The sequence below is a fragment of the Eretmochelys imbricata genome, chromosome 11 (assembly GCF_965152235.1).
Source record: "Eretmochelys imbricata isolate rEreImb1 chromosome 11, rEreImb1.hap1, whole genome shotgun sequence".
Classification (NCBI taxonomy): Eukaryota; Metazoa; Chordata; order Testudines; family Cheloniidae; genus Eretmochelys; species Eretmochelys imbricata.
The window spans coordinates 34170054-34190889 of NC_135582.1; the positions used below are offsets into that span (position 1 = coordinate 34170054).

At 42.7% G+C, this 20836-nt stretch overlaps 1 protein-coding gene across 2 annotated transcripts in view; it reads left to right on the forward strand.

Moving 5' to 3' along the window:
* SLC4A10 (solute carrier family 4 member 10) overlaps positions 1 to 20836 on the forward strand; it is a 204609-nt gene that overhangs the window by 59799 nt on the left and 123974 nt on the right. For both annotated transcript variants that reach the window (XM_077829536.1, XM_077829537.1), the window contains exon 3: positions 2098 to 2244. In XM_077829536.1, the coding sequence (XP_077685662.1) occupies positions 2098 to 2244 (147 nt within the window). The remainder of the gene's footprint in view (positions 1 to 2097; positions 2245 to 20836) is intronic.

Sequence of the window (20836 nt, forward strand, 5' to 3'; positions counted from 1 at the left end):
AGGAGATATTCAGAAATACATTATTGCTGTTGCTCTTTATAGTAAATTCTCTTCATGATAACATTTTTATTTATTTCATGCATTATTGATTGCATTGGGTTTGAGATAATGTAAAAGCACCAGTTCTCTGTAAATCATTTTCTGGGAGTAAAACATAATATTAAACAAGAGGCAAAGAAAAATCTAAAATAAATACTCATCTTCAGGTCATGGCTGTTCTTCAGAAAATCTCATGAATATGCAAGGACATTTTTCCTAAATCAGTGACAATGCCTTCCAAATTGTCCACTAAATGTTTTTATATAAAAGACTAAATTGAGGAAGTAAACCCACATTTTAATATTGTGTCTGGAGGTTTTTCTCCAGCTTGTTTCTGCTTCTGCAGAGAATTCCTGTCAGCCTTGAATTTCTTTCATTTACTGTGACAAATGATGCCTTGCTGTGTTTTCTGCCGCTAGTCTCCATGGGATTACAGATCACGTGCCTACAGCAGCTTAATGTACTTGACCTTTTCATATGATTGACACAGCTAAATGATTGCAGCAGAGCAGAATTATCCAGTAGCTATGTTATGTTCATTTCCAGGGGAAAAGAAAACACATTTGGTGTTAACAATCTGAGAAGTATATATTTATATATCTCAGAAGAAAACACAGCTTCCTAAATATCCCAGTCATGTGACATAACCGAATAATAGCACAATAAATCATTTCAAAGATGGCAGTGTATCACTTGTATCATGAAATGGGACAAACATCAGAAAAGAATCTGTCATGACTTACTACATGCTTTAGCCTCCTAAATTCACTTACCAGAATATTTCCTATTAAGTGAATTCAGGAGGCTAGAGTGTGTAATAAGAGTTGACAGATTTTTTTCCCATGTTTGTTCCCTTTCGTGATTCATAGAATCATAGAACTGGAAGGGACCTTGAGAGGTCATCTAGTCCGGTCCCCTTCGCTTAAGGCAGGACTAAGTCTTCTCTAGACCAGTGTTTCCCAAACTTAGGATGGCGCTTGTCTAGTATTATCTAGACCAGTGTTTCCCAAACTGGCAGGCCCAGCCGGTTTGTTTACCTGCCGTGTCCACAGGTTCGGCCGATCGCGGCTCCCACTGGCCGAGGAACGTACTGGCCGCCCTTCCCGCAGCCTCCATTGGCCAGGCACAGCGAACCGCGGTCAGTGGGAGCCGCGATCGGCCGAACCTGCGCACGTGGCAGGTAAACAAACCGGCTGGGCCCTCCAGGGGCTTTCCCTGAACAAGCGGCCTCCCAAGTTTGGAAAACACTGATCTAGACCATCCCTGACAGGTGATACAATGCATCCGATGAAGTGAGCTGTAGCTCACGAAAGCTTATGCTCAAATAAATTGGTTAGGGGCCACAAGTATTCCTTTTCTTTTTGCGAATACAGACTAACACGGCTGCTACTCTGAAACCCGTCAGAATGCTACATTATCTATCTTTGAAATGATTTACCGTGCTATTATTCTATTGTGTCATATAATTGAGATATGTGAATCTGTGGGGCTTGATCAGCAAAACTGGATTTCTTAGGCTCAGCAGCCAAGGACTATAGGTGTAGTGGTCAGATAGACGTTGTTAATTTTTTTTTAATGAAATATCAGTAGAAATAAAACCAGTCTAAGCTACCCATTAATTATTTGTAAATAGGGCACACAAAGTATGTTATGGAAGTGCAGGGATTTTGTTGTATACATTCTGTGTCCTGTCATCATGAACCTTTTGGCAAAATTTCCATTGACTTCACAGAGAGTTCTGCATATGGATGGTTGGCAGGATTTGGTGCATACATGGTTTCAACTTGCATAAAACTCCAGCACAAACAAATCAGAGTAATTTCATTAAGCATGTAATTCAAGAAGATACATCTATCTTTCTACTGTTAATTTACAATACACCCCAAATTTATCTTTCTCTCTATATAAATCTCTAGGGGATTCGTCATTGTAGCATCAGAGATTCAGTACTGGGATTTTCTCCTGTATCAATAAATTGTGTATCGGTGACACTTCAGTATTATAATAGGACATTGTATCTTGCCATCTGCACTTTTTTAACAGTAACTTTCTTTGTAGGTCACCGAACATTGTTCATTGGAGTTCATGTGCCACTAGGTGGAAGAAAAAGTCACCGACGTCATAGACACCGTGGACACAAACACAGAAAGAGAGACAGGGAACGAGATTCAGGATTAGAGGATGGGAGAGAGTCTCCTCCTTTTGGTAAGGTTTATTTCTTCTTGCTGGAACTTTGAACAATAAACATCAATACGACAATGTATACTTCTCCTCCTCTTATATTTTAGTCAGTATTAACAATAGGGCTTTGGGATTGCAAGCCAAAGCCTTTCAGGTCTGTTCTAAAAATCTTTTGAAGTTTCCTCCGATTGTGTTTAAGTTTAGGGGATGAATATATGAAAATACTTACTTTTAGTAGTGTTGTAGCATTCTAGAGCATTTATTTGGAGATAGGCACTTTATATAGATGGATGGAAACTATTGGTGCTGGGGAATTGGCTACTGTAAAATGTAGCAAGACCGCATAATGTAGTGCTAATATTGAAATAGAGGGCCTGCTCCTGAACTATTGCGAATTTACGCCAGCCTAAGATCTGATCCAGAGTCTATATCTTGCCTCTGTCCTTACATGACATTGTAAAGTGTAAATGTATTGTGACATAGGTCATATTGTGAGATCAGCCTCGGTGTCTAGCTAAGGATCATGCCCTGTTTTTTTGTTGTGAGAGGGGCTGGAACAAGAATGAATGCAAGGGGGAATACAGGCATTTATGTGGGGAAATGTGATATTTATCAAATATTTCTAGTATGAAAGGATCTCAGCCACCCTCCCACACCAAATGTATTGAAAAGGGGAAGAAAAGTGGGTACTCCCATATGTTTGTTTTGACATATGCCCTCATGCATACATCTGGATGACAACTAACTGGGGACTTGGGAGAGAGGAAAAAGCTAGCGAAACAAACCGCTCATACTAAATGGAAACCATATCATAGTGTAGCACAAAAGAATATTTTTAGTTCATTGGGGAAATGTAAGTGCCAGTGTAATTTTAGGTTGCAAACTAATCATTACGAGATCCTTTATTTTAGACTGAATTTTAAATTATCTGTGCGGAAAGCTTTGAAGCAGTGTATTACAAGTGGTGAAGCTATAAGTCTGTATAAAAGAAGTTGATTTACTCAAATCTTTCACAGTCATATATACCAGGGATGAAAAAGCAGAAAGATAAGAGTGTGTTTCTTAAATTCAGTAGGAAAATAGAGGATTAAGAATTGAAGAATTAATATTGATGAAGAAAAATGGATGAGCTGACTTGGTTTGGAATGTATTTGTTACCACAAGAGCATATAGTGTATATGTAGATACACTTAAAATGGATTTGTATGGATTTGTATATTTCAAATCTATGAAAAACATGCATTATTAATACAAATGTATTTGTTTTTTACCATGATTAATATTTTAAGGCATAGTAAGAGAAATATTTTTTCAAACAACCTTTCTTTAAAAAATAGAGTTCAAAGTTGTTTAAAATGTTTTAAAGAAAGAACTTCTGCATACATAATGTTGTATATTTTTAATAGATAAACACTGAAAGCTTATGTTAACTAAGAGGCCACATTTTCAAAAGTGGTCAGGACCCAACAGCTCCCACTCAGTTTCCTAATTTCATTTAGGTGCATAAATGGGAGCTAGATTTGCTGAAAAGTTTGCCCAGCCCCTTCCACCCCAAGACATCTAGCTTTGTGTCCTTTCCTATATCACAAGTAAAAAAATAGAGTTTTAGTTTTATCCTTACACCCTTTGATGTGCACATCACAAAATGCCACTCTTTGGCACAATTCAGCATAAGTGACAGTGAGTCTCTGTTCTGCAGAGGCAAAAGAGTGGAATAGCAATCCAGATTAGGCATATTACATGTGGCTACCTTTCTCCTGATGCCTAAGGAATCTGTGTCAAACCTCTGATTTTAGGGGAAATCCTCTTATGCTAAAGTCATTCTCCTAATTATAAGTGGTGTTGCCTAGATTACTCAGGGTATGTCTACACTACGAAATTAGGTCGAATTTATGGAAGTCAATTTTTTAGAAATTGATTTTATACAGTCGATTGTGTGTGTCCCCACTTAAGACCATTAAGTCCATTAAGTCGGTGGAGTGCATCCACAGTACTGAGGCTAGCATCGACTTCCGGAGTGTTGCACTGTGGGTAGCTATCCCACAGTTCCCGCAGTCTCCGCTGCCTACTGGAATTCTGGGTTGAGATCCCAATGCCTGAAGGGGCAAAAACATTGTCGCGCGTGGTTCTGGGTACATGTCGTCAGGCCCCACCCCCATGAAAGCAACAGCAGACAATCGTTTTGGCCTTTTTTCCTGGGTTACCGTGCAGATGCCATACCACAGCAAGCATGGAACCCACTCAGCTCACCGTCATCGTACGTGTCCTGGGTGCTGGCAGACATGGTACTGCACTGCTACAGAGCAACAGCTCATTGCCTTGTGGCAGCAGACAGTGCAGTACAACTGGTAGTCATCGTCATCTCCTGGGTGCTCTTGGCTGACCTCAGTGAGGTCGGTCGGGGCGCCTGGGAAGACATGGGTGCTCCTGGCAGACCTCAGTGAGGTCTGTCAGGGGTGCCTGGACATAAACGGGAGTGACTCCAGGTCATTCTCTTCTTAAGTTTCGTCTCATGGAGATTCAGTCTGCCTGGAAACAATGAAGGCTACAGTTGTACTGCACTGTCTGGTGGCGAGCACCCAGGAGATGATGACGGCTAGCAGTCATACTGCCCCATCTGTTGCCAGGCTACCCCTTGCTCTCCCCTCTCTCCCTCTGTGAAAGCAACAGCCGACAATAGTTTCCCTTCTTTTTCCATGCGGGCACCATATTGCTGTCAGCATTGTCATCCACCCGCCGCTTCCGCTGCCACTCCGCTGCTCTCCTGCTCTCCTGCAGACGCCATACCACGGCAAGAATGGAGCCCGCTCAGATCACTTCGGCAGTTTTGAGCATTGTAAATACCACGCGCGTTATCCAGCAGTATATGCAGAACCAGAACCTACAAAAGCAGGTGAGGAAGTGATGGCAGCGCGGTGACGAGAGTGATGAGGACATGGACACAGACTTCTCTCAAAGTACAGGCTCTGGCAATTTGGACATCATGGTGGTAATGGGGCAGGTTCATGATGTGGAACGCTGATTCTGGGCCTGGGAAACAAGCACAGACTGGTGGGACTACATAGTGTTGCAGGTCTGGGACGATTCCCAGTGGCTGCGAAACTTTCGCATGTGTAAGGGCACTTTCATGGAACTTTGTGACTTACTTTCCCCTGCCCTGAAGCGCAAGAATATCAAGATGAGAGCAGCCCTCACAGTTCACAAGCGAGTGGCAACAGCTGTCTGGAAGCTTGCAATGCCAGACAGCTACCGGTCAGTCGGGAATCAATTTGGAGTGGGCAAATCCACTGTGGGGGCTGCTGTGATCCAAGTAGCCGACACAATCACTGAGCTGCTGCTATTAAGGATAGTGACTCTGGGAAAGGTGCAGGACATAGTGGATGGATTAGCTGCAATGGGATTCCCTAACTGTGGTGGGGTGATAGACGGAACCCATATCCCTATCTTGGCACCGGACCACCAAGGCAGTGAGTACATAAACCGCAAGGGGTACTTTTCAATAGTGCTGCAAACACTGGTGGATCACAAGGGACGTTTCAGCGACATCAACGTGGGATGGCCGGGAAAGGTACATGACGCTCGCATCTTCAGGAACTCTGGTCTGTTTCAACAGCTGCAGCAAGGGACTTTCTTCCCAGACCAGAAAATAACTGTTGGGGATGTTGAAATGCCTATAGTTATCCTTGGGGACCCAACCTACCCCTTGTTCCCATGGCTTATGAAGCCACACACAGGCAGCCTGGACAGTAGTCAGGAGCTGTTCAACTACAGGCTGAGCAAGTGCAGAATGGTGGTAGAATGTGCATTTGGACGTTTAAAAGTGCGCTAGCGCAGTTTACTGACTCAGTTAGACCTCAGTGAAAACAATATTCCCATTGTTATTACTGCTTGCTGTGCACTCCACAATATCTGTGAGAGTAAGGGGGAGACATTTATGGTGGGGTGGGAGGTTGAGGCAAATCGCCTGGCCGCTGATTACGTGCAGCCAGACACCAGGGCGGTTAGAAGAGTACAGGAGGGCGCAGTGTGCATCAGAGAAGCTTTGAAAACCAGTTTCATGACTGGCCAGGCTACGGTGTGAAAGTTCTGTTTGTTTCTCCTTGATGAAAACCCGCCCCCTTGGTTCACTCTACTTCCATGTAAGCCAACCACCCTCCCCCCCCACTTTAATCACCGCTTGCAGAGGCAATAAAGTCATTGTTGTTTCAAATTCATGCATTCTTTGTTAATTCATCACACAAATAGGGGGATAACTGCCAAGGTATCCTGGGAGGGGTGGGAGAGGAGGGAAGGACAAGACCACACTGCACTTTAAAACGTACTGAATGCGAGCTTTCTGTTGCTTGGGCAGTCCTCTGGGGGTGGAGTGCTTGGGTGCCCAAAGGCCCCCCCACCTTGTTCTTGGGCGACTGGGTGAGGAGGCTATGGAACTTGGGGAGGAGGACGGTTGGTTACACAGGGGCTGTAGTGGTGGTCTGTGTGCCTGCCTTTCCTGCAGCTCAACCATACGCCGGAGCATATCAGCTTGATCCTCCAGTAGCCTCAGCATTGCCTCCTGCCTTCTGTCAGCAAGCTGATGCCACCTGTCATCTTCAACCCGCCACCTGTCCTCACGCTCATATTGTGCTTTCCTGGACTCTGACATTGCTTGCCTCCACACATTCTGCTGGGATCTTTCGGTGTGGAAGGACTGCATGAGCTCAGAGAACATTTCATCGTGAGTGCTTTTTTTTGCTTTCTAATCTTTGCTAGCCTCTGGGCCGGAGATGATAGTGTGAGTGTTGAAACATTTGCAGCTGTGGAAGGGAAAAAAAGGGAAAGTAGTAGTTAAAAAGACACATTTTGGAGAACAATGTGTAGACTCTTTCACGGTGAACCTTGCTGTTAACATTACATAGCACATGTGCTTTCGGTACAAGGTCACATTTTGCCTCTTATATTGAGGGTCTGCCGGTTTGGTGTGAAAGATCACACATGCAGGGCCGGGTAACAGAATTCGGCTTGCAGACAGCCATGGTAAGTCACGGTCTTTTGGCTTCATAACATGTGGGAATGGTTTCAAACAGCAGCACCCTCATTTCCCTTACCAAGCAGCCATTGGGTTGGCCATTTAAAATGTGTTGGCAATTTAAAAGGAGGGGCTGAGGTTTTTGGGTTAACATGCAGCACAAACCCAACTAACCTCCCCCCCCCACACACACACACACACCAATTCTCTGGGATGATCACTTCACCCCTCCCGCCACCACGTGACTAACAGCGGGGAAGATTTCTGTTCAGCCACAGGCACGCAGCCCAGCAGGAATGGCCGCCCTCGCCCCCACATCCCAGAGAATTGGGTGATCGCTTCACCCCTCCCCCACAGCATGGATAACAGCAGGGAATATTTCTTTTCAGCCACAGGCACACAGCCCAGAAGGAACGGCCACCTTTGAATGTCCCCTTAATAAAATTACCCTACTTCAGCCAGGTGACCATGAGGAGTGACCATCCAGGAGAGCTTTATGGAGATGTCCCTGGAGGATTTCTGCTCTATATCTCCAGACACGTTAACAACTTTTCCAGTAGCTGTACTGGCTGCGAATGCACGCCAAGTCTTCAGAGCAAATTAATCATTAAACACGCTTGCTTTTAAACCATGTATTATATTTACAAAGGTATACTCACCAGAGGTTCCTTCTCCGCCTGGCGGGTCTGGGAGCCCGCCTTGGGTGGGTTCGGGGGGTACTGGCTCCAGGTCCAGGGTGAGAAACAGTTCCTGGCTCTCGGGGAAAATGGTTTCTCCGCTTGCTTGCTGTGCACTATCTTCAACCACCTCCTCCTCCTCCTCCTCCTCATCTTCTTCTTCCCCAAAATGCGCATCCCTGTTGCGTGATAATCCATTGATGGAGTCAAAGCACAGAGGTGGGGTAGTGGTGGCTGCACCCCCTAGAATGGCATGCAGCTCACCATAGAAGTGGCATGTCTGGGGCTCTGACCCCGAGCGGCCGTTTGCCTCTCTGTTTTTTTGGTAGGCTTGCCTAAGCTCCTTAAGTTTCATATGGCACTGCTGCAGGTCCCTGTTATAGCTTCTGTCCTTCATGCCCTTGGAGATTTTTTCAAATGTTTGGGCATTTCGTCTTTTGGAACGGAGTTCTGATAGTAAGGATTTGTCTCCCCATACAGCGATCAGATCCTGTAACTCCCGTTCGGTGCATGCTGGAGCTCTTTTGCAATTCTGGGACTCAATCATGGTCACCTCTGCTGTTGAGATCTGCACTCACCTGCAGCTTGCCATGCTGGCCAAACAGGAAATGGGATTCAAAAGTTTGCAGGCCTTTTCCTGTCTACCTGGCCAGTGCATCTGAGTCGAGAGTGCTGTCCAGAGTGGTCACAATGGAGCACTCTGGGATAGCTCCCGGGGGGCCAATACTGCCAAGTTGTGACCACACTACCCCAAATTCGACCTGGCAAGGTTGATTTCAGTGTTAAGTACCTCTTTGGGGGAGGAGTACAGAAATCGATTTTAAAAGCCCTTTAAGTTGAAAAAAATGGCTTCGTCGTGTGGACGGGTGCAGGGTTAAATCGATCTAATGCTGCTAAATTCAACCTAAACTCGTAGTGTAGACCAGGGCTCAGTAAAAGAGGGGCTCATTTCTGTCACAATGTGCTGTATACTGTGGTATATAACTGCAACATGCGCTCCCTGGGAGGCCCCAGCAGGAATGCTAGCTGCGCCAGCTCTCCTTCATTCTAAGCAATTTTGTGACCGTTTTATCACCTATTCCAGTAATAGCTGTTCTAATTTTCTACCTTCCACAAGCTCTTTTTTTATTAGTAAAGAAGAACTTTTCATATTTCTTCCTGGTGAGAAAAAGTAGGGAGGCCTACTTAGTACTGTGCAATTATGGAGGATGGAGATAAAACCAGAGCAAAAAGTGATGATAGGACAAATGAATCAAAGCATGGAAGAGGATAATTTTCAGTCTGCAATGAAGTACAACACAAAAGAAAATATTTTCATACAGCCTCTTTCTTAAAAAATTATCATGGTGCTTCACAGACAATTAAAACCTATATATGAAATTGCAAGAAAATGATGTACTATTGGTTACAGTGTACATCATATACATAGCATGAGTGGGGAAGAAGGGGAAGCTTCAGATTCCAAAGTTTGAAACTTTGTCTATATTTATATATTTTTTCATTAATTTCCTAACTTTTATTAAGTTTTGACAAAAAGTAATACCATACATGTAGTGAAGATTTCTATGTGAGAAATTAATAGACATACGCTAAATACATTCATCATGTGCCTATGCAATTGATCATGTACCTACATCCATATCACCTGCCAAAAATCTATCCTACTCATCCAGGAGTTCCAAAATTTTTACCCTGTGTGTCCGCATTTTGAGACCTACTGTGACCCCAACAAAGCAACACAGTGACCAAGGAATCCAAGGAATGTACACATTAAGTATGTTACTAAATACTCTCTATTGTGACTTGTGCTTCCGCATTGTGACACAGCTTCTCAAAATCTAGCGGTGTGGTAGAAATTGCACACCTAATCTCTGATGTGACATCAACAGTAGATGGATACCAAGACTTGATGGATGTAAGTGCGCTGAATCCAGCTTCACACAAATACAAATGGAACCCTGAGTTTCAAGGCATGTGTTGAGAGTGCAGGATATTCATTCTTGACAATGAACCAGAACCTGGGAGAGAAAGTTGGGCATATGTTCCTCTCAAGAATCAATTTCAGGAAATTTTGGTGAGCTGTTCGATGTCAGCTGTTGGCAAATCCATAGCATCAGGCTTGCACTGAAAGGAGTTTTGCACCCCACCCTACTTTGTCACCTCCAAGTTGGGGAAAAAGGATGTAAACCGTTCCTCCAGCCAGCTGAGATGCTCAGCCATCACCTGTGTGGGAGGCTGGATAATTTCATTTTCAGCTAGGAACTTGCAAAGCTATGGGAAGGATTCATAGACTTTAAGGTCAAAGGGACCGTCGTGATCATCTAGTCTGAACTCCTGCATACTACACGTTCATAGTTTGTCCTCAATAGATTATTCTTCCAGAGAACAAATTTTCTTCATGAATTCTATGTTTTGATCACTCAGGTTAAGGATATGGATGTACTTTCCTTGCAGACCTGAATTCAATTCATTCCGTTTCCCAAATACATCTATGCCTGAGGCAAGAAGGCACATCCTCCTTTTGATCACATAGAAAACCCGCAGATTCACTCTTTTTGCAGTCCATTGCATAGGCATGCAGCTCAGCTCTCAGTTAAAATAATAGTCCCAGTATTTTCCCTCTTGAGAGCCAATGAGCTTCAGTGTTGAAGAACAGTACTTCATGATCTCATCCCTTTTCTTCACACAGTTTTGCAAACAGACTTGGGCAAAGAGGCTGAATCTCAATGTAGTTCACAATAGAAGAGACCTGTTGCAAAAATTCTTCTGGCTTTAGACCCAGTGCTTTAGATGCCGGTTGTTCTCTATGATTCATGCAGTGAGTCCACACAGCAGATGGAGCAACTTTCTTTATCAAGGTATCCAGGCCTTCTTTGTGGCCTGCCACAGATGGAGTGCCATCGTGCAAAAGCCCAGCATGCAGTCACCTGGTAGATTTTTGTCTTGCATGTAGTGCATTGAACATTTCTTGTGCCATATTGTGTCCAGGAAGAGGGAGACAGAACAGAATGTCTTCGAGAATTGCACCTTCCCATGTGAATTTAACAAAAGTCAAGAAAGGTGCATCACAAACCTCAGTGCTCACATCAACTTGAAGAGCAAAAGCATCTGTGTTTTTCAGATGCTCCACTAGTGTTTTCCAGATCTGCTGCTGTGTGACATAGCAGGCGTTGTGGCCTTTCTTCATTCTTGACCAAAACACTGGTAAAGCCATAACCAAAGAGAGCCTTGTCATATTTGTAGCATGTTTCTTAGAGTCTTGTTTTTCATTCATAACTACATCACTAGACTCACTGCTGGAGGTTAAAGATGATACTTTGTGTAAAAATGAGTCCATGGTGCAAGGTCGTGCTGTGAGGAGGCTGCCATTTTGTAGATCAAAATGGTGGTCTCCTGGTGTGGAGTTTGTGGAGCAGCCCAAACACGTTCAGGGGCAGATGGCATCATCCCCCCTGGTGAATATTGTCTGTTGGACCCATGACCCCATCTGTTGAAATGGGGTCGCAACCCACAGTTTGGGAACCTATGCACTTTTAAGTCTTTTGAGCAGTTTTCTTTAGCAGCTGGATTTTAAAAAACTCAATCTGACACAAAAACATTTCTTCCTTCTGCAACTAAATGTGGAATCTTCCCCACAAATTACCCTTCCCAAAGCCAAGGCCACACAAGATTCATGCCTGGGTCAGAGATAGCTTTCCCATATGTAAAAATGCCATAACTTTAAAGTCCAATATTTCATTTCCCTGAAGGGCTAAAAAGCCAGGACCTTTTGTACCATTCGGATTAGTTTCCTAGGCTAACAATGGGTCCTAACACTCTCTTCTAGCCCTGGAAGATGCTGAGATATCTGACTTTAAAGTGGTCCTGTTTTTTAACTCTAGAAAAGCATTTTAAGTAGTTTTTAAGTGTTTATTTTTAATTTTTGCCTTTCATCTGAACCTGTTAGAACTGGACCTTTGGGTTGGATTGTCAATGGTTTTTAGGTGCCTAATGATGCAGGCAGGCACCTAGTGGATTTTCAAAAGCCTCTCAGTGCCTAACCTACTAATGCACTTTCAATCCCCTGCCCCCCACTTGGCTCCTATCCATCTCTTTAGGCAGCTTTGAAAATCTGGCCTTGGGTACTTTAAAGCACCTGGGACTATACAGGGAGAGATATAAGAAATAGTCCCAGTGCATATTTTTGTATCTTGAAAACATTACTAATACATTTTCTCTGTAACACATCTGTCATATAGAAAATTCTGGTGAAACGTACCAGAGATTTTCGAAATGTACCATAAGAGTCTTTTTGGTGTTAATTTGGGATGATCCGCATAACTCACTCATGAGTAATGTGACCATTATAAACTCATGCTGATAAAGCTACCTCACACCATTGTATGTTCCCTAGGTACATGTATGTGCTAATATTTCCAAAAATTAAAATAAAAACACAGCTGAGTTGCATAAAGTGTTCCCCAGATCCAAAAGTCATCAGCAACTCTTCATGCATAAGAATGAGTGAGTGCTGGCACAACAATACCATCTGGCAGCACCAAGAATATTAAGAAGGATTTCATAAAGTTAGAGTCGGCAAAGATCACATTGGAACTTCACTGTGGCAGGTAATCCCCCTGTACTGGGGATGGTGCAGTCATGCTGCCACAGCAAGAAGTTCAGGAGGCACAGAGTCTCCCAGAGCAACTAGGGATGCTCTGCTTGTTGGTGTGGAGAGAAATGGGACTATGGTTGAGCCACTCTAATGAATATGATTAGTGCTGCAGAGCCCTTGGGCTCCATGATCACAATGTCACAATGGTGCCCAATTGGGGTGCACGGGGAGGAGGACACTCCAATGCCCTGTCCCTCCTCTGCATGTCTGTTCAGTCACTGGGCACATTCTGGCTCATAAGAGCAAACCGGCCACTTAGGGGGCAATTTCACATATGCTCTCCTAACTTCTGACTCATTCTGAATTGAATAAGCATCGAGAGATGATCAGCACCCTCAACCGCACCCATTTTCTTTAAAAGCATTCCTTCTTAACAGAAGGTGGGGCTGTATTCTCTGGAATGAAAGAGTTGTATCTTTGTGGGAGCAGTTTTAGGAAGAAATCACTTGAGACGCAGAGAGCTGTAGACCTTGAAAAGCAGCCATTTATTGCCACACACTGAACTAACCAACAACCAGCCAAAACTGGATGGGCTATCCCCTAATAATCTAACTCAGTTGCCATAGCAACAACAAGATTCTATTACTATGACAACCAAATACACAACAGGAAGGATAGGGAGTGTTCAACTAGCAGGTGCAAGAAGAAAGATATAGAAAAATAGGTTTTATGAGACTGAATGATAAAGCACAGTGCTCTGAAGTATGTCAGAAAAATAAATGAGGACTTTTGTGATGAGAACAAATTAGCAAATGTTTTGAAGCAATCTGGTATGAAAGAAGGAATTATTAAAGTCTAAGATGCAAAAGGTGAACAATAGAGACATTGGAATAAATGAAGGTCTGAACTACTCAGAGACAAGCAGAACACTTCAATCTGTTCAACAACTAACCAAACACAAGACAGGTGGCATTATTCTAATCTGAATATGCAAGTATAATTTATGTGGGTTTTTTTTCAGCTGTGAAGCTGATTACTCACCCTAAAGAAATTTTATTAACACATATATTCATCTTAGCATACATACAAAATATTTGTCTTTTGTGTAAGCTCTATGGCCAGAAGTGAACAAGCTCTCTACTCCCTGTATTGGGGGAAAAGTTAAAAGTGCTCCTGTACAGAGCACTGCTGCATGAGCAGAAGGACAACAGACTCAATGTCTTTAAACTGAGAACTATCGTGACCACCTACCCAGAAATTCTTCACTTTATTAAGAACATAAGAATGACCATACTGGGTCAGACCAGTGTGTCTCCATCCAGGTTTTAATACAAAACATTTTGATGAATGGAAGAACTGCATTTCTTTCTCCTTCTGGCTCCTCACGTACAACCTCCACCTTTACACCAATCTTATTTTTCTCTGGGACTCTAACATGCACTCTGAAAACAACTTGTTTCAAGTCTTCCTTTTTCATCCCCTCAGATTGGCTAGCCTCACAGCAGTAGATAGAGAGGCCCAGCCCATGATGATCTGGCTGTTGCAGATGCTGTGGTGGTAGGAATATGGGGTAAAACCCCCAGTCATTTATTGTTTATATTCCAGATAGGCCTCTCCCTGAGGCTCTTTGCAGGCTTGGGGGAATCTCAAAGATAGTAAGTGGTCTTGTGCGAAGAGGATGCTGGAAATGGGATTCCTGTTTGTGCTATATGCTATTACGCTGTTTGGAGGTGGGGTGGGGTTAGAATTATATTCCTGGTTTGCATTTGCAGTTTTGTTTGTGCATTGCAGGTGCTACTGTGTTGTCAGAGGGGTTAAGCAAGGGGGCTTCAAGGATGAGCTGGATAGAGAGCCCCTCTACATCCATTTAGGCTGTGCTGACTCTTGATGATGTTGCACTTAGGAGGGTGACTAGAAGGCAGAAAATAGTTTTATTCAAAAAGGCAAAGGGCAGACCAGTGACATACGCTGTGAAGTTATTCCCCCCTCCCCCAAGTGTTGCAGGAGTGGGAGGGGCTTGCAAGCAATACTGGAGGGGAGAATGGGCGCTCACCTATTCCCTATAAGGTGCAAAACAAAACTGATCAATGTTTTAGTCTTAAGTTCTGTTTTATCTCCCCTGAAAACATGGAGAAAGTGCAGAGAAAAATAGATAGGGGGCTGCAATGATTGTCAGCTAGAATGGGTGTTAGAGGGCATTTGTACCTCAGCAGGGAGCGGCGTTGTTTGTACATTACCAGTCATACAAAGTCCATTTATGCCTCATGTAAACTGTGAACAACCACCAAACTTCCTTTCTTGTAACCACTGTCTAAATAAACTGTTGAATTTTGCACAAATGAATTCTTTGTTAGGATTACTGGCCTAGTAGGTGGGTGGGGGCAGATGTGATATCTTGATGTATAGTGATGTTTTTGACATGGTCCTACATGACATTTTCAAAAACAAACCAGGACAATGTGGTCTAGATGAAATTACTATAAGGTAGGTGGTGCAAAAACTGGTTGAAAGACTGTACTCAAAGAGTAATTATCCATAGTTTCCTGTCAGTTCAACCTGGGTGGATGTATGTAGTGGGATTCCGCAGGGAGTCTGTCCTGGGTCTGGTACTAGCCAATATTTTCATTTATGATTTAGCTAACGGAATAGAGAGCATGCTTATAAAATTAGCAGATGACACCAAACTGGTTGAGGTTGCAAGCACTTTGGGGGACAGGATTAGAATTCAAAATGACCTCGACAAATTATATAATTGGTTTGAATTCAACAAGATGAAATTCAATAAAGCAAGTGCAAAGTACTTCACGTAGGAAGGAAAAATCCAATGCACACTTACAAAATAAGGAAAAGCTGATTACATGGTAGTACTGCTAAAAAGGATCTGGGCATTACACTGTATCATAAATTGAATGTGAGTCAACAATGTGATGCAGTTGCAAAAAATGTTAATATTATTCTGGGGTGTATTAGTAGGAATGTCATATTCAAGATGCAAGATGTAATTGTCCTGCTCTCCTCAGCATTGGTGAGGCCCTAGCTGGAGTACTGTGTCCAAATATGGGCACCACACTTAAGAGAAGATGTGAACAAACTGGAGAGAGTCCAGTGGGCATGTTTAGTCTTAAGAAAAGAAGACTGAGCGGGAACCTTGTAACAGTCTTCAAATATGTGAACAGCCATTAAAAAGAAGGTGATCAGTTGTTCTCAATGTCCACTGTAAGTAGGACAAGAAATAATGGATTTAATCTGCAGTAAAAGAAATTTAGGTTATATATTAGGAAAAACTTTGTGACTGTAAGGATAGTTAAGCTCTGGAACAGTTTTCCGAGAGAGGTTGTGGAATCCCTATCACTGGAGGTTTTAAGAACAGGTTGGACAAACACCTGTCAGGGAAGGTCTAGTTTTACTTGGTTCTAAGTGCAGGGGAATGGACTTGAACTTTCAAAGTCCCTTCCAGACCTACTTTTTATGATTCTGTGTATCCAGAGAGCACCTCCCATGTGTGGGACAACATGGGAGAAACTATCAAGAGAGCGATGAAGGCTGGCATCCGTGGCTGGTAAGAGGTAGGAACTGACAATGTGATAGTGATTAAGAGATGGTAAGTAGGGAGGCGATAGGCCACAAAAGGCCATAAATGTGAAAATAAATAGCTTTTTTGATGCAGTGGAGAAAAGGGAACCAGTGGAGGGATGCTGAGAGGCAGAAAACAGTCAAAGTGATGAGCTAGGGAAAAGATCTATGCAGCAGTATTTTGAATGATATGAGCGGACTAAGGTGGGATTAATCAAGGGCAGAGATTTCCTGAAAAAGAGGAAGATGCACCAAAAATATGATTTATTAGTTTTTAAATCTCATTATTTCTAAATGAATCTCATAATTTATGAAAGTTTGGAGTTGGCATGTATTATACTCCCAGACCATGGACTCTTTTAAAACTGGAGAGTTGTATTAAACTTAGGATCCAAAAAAATCCCAACAACCCATAAACACAACTTGCGCGAGCCCCACTGTTGGAGAGACTTTCAGGAGAAACATCACACTGTACTGAGACCACACTTGTTCACCGCAGCTGTGTTCTCTTTGACCTCTTCAGCACAGCTCCAATCCTTAAAGGGACCTGATGCAGGCAAATATAGCCTGGCATTTCACCCAGTTCTTAAACACAAATTTCACGTTAAAATAGTCTTACAAACATATTTTAACTTATGAGTGCTTCACAAATGTAATGTCATCCTGATATTTCTGTTAACAAAATATATAATTCAGTTCATCCATCTGACTTATTGTTAGTAGTTCATGAGTTCCACAAACTCACAGCAGTCATTCTCAAGTGTGTCTTTGTCTCTTTTCTTTTTCTATAAGTACTGGTACCAATGGTGGGAACTCCGAAATCTTTCTTCAGTTTATTTCATCAATCAAGCAGTAATTTTCTATGGCAATTATTGTTCCACTATCTGACAGACTAGCCAGTCCTGAACAGTTAACGTTCCAAAAAAAGTTTATATGTTATGCAGTGGCGCTGGAACATTTTTAATAGTGGGGGTGCTGAAAGCCAGCCCCCTTATCCCTGTCCACCCCACTCCCACCCCCAGGGCTGAGGCCGGGACCCTGGGCTTGCAGGGCTGGCAGCTGGGAACCCGGGGGTGCTGCAGCACATCCCATACCCCTAGTTCCCGTGACTATGATATGAAATAACAGTTCCTGTATGAGATCAATGCTATACCATGTAATTCAGAGTCACTGAGCCTATGGCAAGCTATTTAGAAAACAAAAATCTACTAAATAAAACATATTAACTTATCCCAAACTATAAAACACTTGATTGAGAACAATAGCCATATAATAAATCAGGTTTCAGAGTAACAGCCGTGTTGGTCTGTATTCGCAAAAAGAAAAGGAGTACTTGTGGCACCTTAGAGACTAACCAATTTATTTGAGCATGAGCTTTCGTGAGCTGTAGCTCACGAAAGCTCATGCTCAAATAAATTGGTTAGTCTCTAAGGTGCCACAAGTACTCCTTTTCTTTTTATAATAAATCAGTATCACTTCATTTGCCAATGTTACCTCAATCCTGGATACAATACAGGATAAGAAATAGGTACTTGGTATAGCTTGTAACAAACATGGTGACATCCCCCTAGGTGGTGCATTCACTTAGCTCAGCAGTGGGATTTAGACACTGATAATAAGTGTGTCTAAACATTCATATGTTACTGTCTTTTGGGCTCTTTTCTCTCTAGTAAGATGACTTCAAATGTCTGGATTGTTTGGTGATTTGGTCCACTTGTACTCTACTGTTTTCCAGTTCAATTATTCCATTTTGGCATTTGTGTATTTTAACAGCTGGTACAAATATTATAGCAGTTTAATTAGCAGTTTCTCAGTTTCTCTGTTTTCCTCTGTGGTGCTTTAAAGAATAGTGTTCTATCCAAAGGTAAAAAGTCACTGGGGAGTAAAAGTCTGCAGTGAAGAATTCTTAAGACATCCTTTTTCTCTCTTCTGCTTTTACTTCATAGACTGCACTATCCTTTCAAGTACTACAAGGATTTTATCTTAATTTGCCAGGTCACGCTCTCTTAGAAAGATTCCTAACAAGTACTTTATCTCCTGGTCAGAGGACAGCACCATTCACTTTCCAATTACAGTGATTCTTTCTATGATGAGCAGATTTTTGAGATGATTTTGATGCCACTTCATAAGCTTCTTACATATGATATTTGCTTTTTTCAACATAATCTTTATGGTTTCTGGGTGCAGACTCAGAGTTTGTACCTAAAGTAAATACAATGTCAATGGGCAAACATGGTGATAGTTCCATATAAGAAGTAGAAGGGTGAGAATCCAGTAGCCTCACTTTGTGTACCGATATAGGCATAGATTATTAAGAAAGTCTTTCCAGTTTGACTTTTGGTCTTCTGGCAAGGATCTCAACATAGCCAGCAGAATTCAGTTCAGCTTTTCTACTCGCCCATTTCCTTGTGAGTGGTATGGGATTGTGTGAGATGTTTCAGTTTTGCACTAGTGTTGTAACTGGAATAAATTATTTTCTAACCCCTCATTTTGGTTTCTTTGGGAAACCAAATTTAAAACCAAAATAATTGAAGACCTTGTTTGCTAAAGTCTTGCCTGACTTGTTACTGGTAGAGTAGGCTTGGACAAATCTAGTGAAGTGATCCACTATGAATAAAATGTATTCATATCCTTCTTTGCATCCTTTTTAGGTGCAAGAAATCTATTGATATAGCTCAAACGGTTTTGCTCTAACTAAATGGAGTTCTGGTAGGTTGGTGATGTTTCTTTTGCTTGTTACATGTACTGACTCTAGTCTCTTAGGGCTTGTCTTCACTGCAGTGTTAGCTTGAGTTGTCTCCACTAGATTTAACTTCTCTTGAGTAGGCCTGTGGAGAGAAATTTGGGGCCCCAGTACATCGTTTGCTAGGACCCCACCCCCTCCTATTTCATCCACAGTATATGCAGATCTTCACTGCAGCAGGGTTCAATAACAGGCTTCTAAGAGAGAAGCTTCACAAAAACATATCTGTGAAATAATCTGTGGTAAAAAGGGAATAATGTGTGGGGTGTATTTGTCAGTTCCACCCGGTTAGGAAAAGTTTGTGACTAGGTGCAAGATTTCACACTACACAAATCATCATCTCTTTGCTTGTAGTCATTTTTTTTAATGGAGATATCAGTACTTTATTTGCACAGACATTTTGGGGGACCCTGATACCATTTTTCCCCCTTACCCCTCTACTGTCAACCCTGCTCTTTAATTAGTTTTGATTGATTGAGAGTGATCACACTGCAAAACAACACTCAAGCTGAACAGAGTGATTGTATGACCAGCCTGGACTAGTCCCCACTGCATTACTAGCTCGAGCATCAGCAGCACTTGAGCTTCAATCCAGACCACCCAACAGGCCAACTAGATCAAGTTTAAAGCACCATTTACCTTGAGCTAGAGATTTCTGTGTGTGAGAATGGGAGTTGGGTTAGGAGCAACTCTCAGGTTGTACCTTCAGCTAACACTGCCGTGAAGACTAACCCATAATGTTCAATGTCCCTCTTCATCTGCAGCCAATACAGTGGATCTCTTACATGTAGTGTTCACAAGTTAAAATATATTTGTGAAAGGATTTGAATATGAATTTTTTATTTCAGAACTGGGTGGAACACCAGCGTTATTTTTCTGTGCCCTCTCCCTTTAAGGATTGGTGCTCTGCTGAAGAGATCATAGGGGACACATCTGACATGAGCAGGAGGAGGTCCCGGTAGAGTGTGATGTGCCCCGAAAGGCGTTAAAGCAGTGGGCCTTGTGCAAGCTTGGTTTGGTTTGGTTTGGCTTAGTCTAAGTTTAATAAACCTCTCCAGTTTTAAGAGACCCCAGTCTGGGTGTGTAATGTTTGGTGAGCCAGGCAGGAGAGGCTGAATTGCAATGATCTAACCTCTCCAAGATGAACCTATCATATGAGCTTCTGCAGACTCTTTCAGGAAAGCTTCCAGAAGGTAATGCAAACAGAAAAGTGATTTTGCAAAAAGAAATTTCCCTCTGTTAATATAGGGGAAAGACAACAAGGGATAGAAGTGAGAGTGACCAAGGGGCACAGCTGAATATCTTCAGTAGCTGATCCCCAATGAGAAATATTAGCAGGAAAGATATAGATTCCAAGGCTAGGAGGGTCCACTGTACATTCCCCTGCTTTCTGCCTTGATTTCTGGGCTGGGTTGTGCAGTCAACATTGCAGTTAACAAAAGTTTAGAAGTGTGAGCAACAAGGGTGATATCATGGTGGGAGTCTGCTATAGACCACCAGACCAGGGGGATGAGGCAGACAAGACTTTCTTTAGGCAACTAACGAACTTACTAGATCGCAGGGCCTGGTTCTCATAGGAGATTTCAATCACCCTGATATCTGCTGGGAGAGCAATATAGCAGTGCACAGACAATTCAAGAAGTTTTTGGAAAGTGTAGGGGACAATTTCCTGGTGCAAGTGCTGGGGGAACCAACTAGAGGCAGAGCTCTTCTTGACCTGCTGCTCACAAACTGGGAAGAATTAGTAGGGGAAGCAAAAGTGGATGGGAACCTGGGAGGCAGTGACAATGAGGTGGTCAAGTTCAGGATCCTGACACAAGGAAAAAGGAGAGCAGCAGAATACAGACCCTGGACTTCAGAAAAGCAGTCTTTGACTCCCTCAGGGAACTGATGGGCAGGATCCCCTGGGAGAATAACATAAGGGGGAAAGGAGTCCAGGAGAGATGGCTGTATTTTAAAGAATCCTTATTGAGGTTACAGGAACAAACTATCCCGATATGTAGAAAGGGTAGTAAATATGG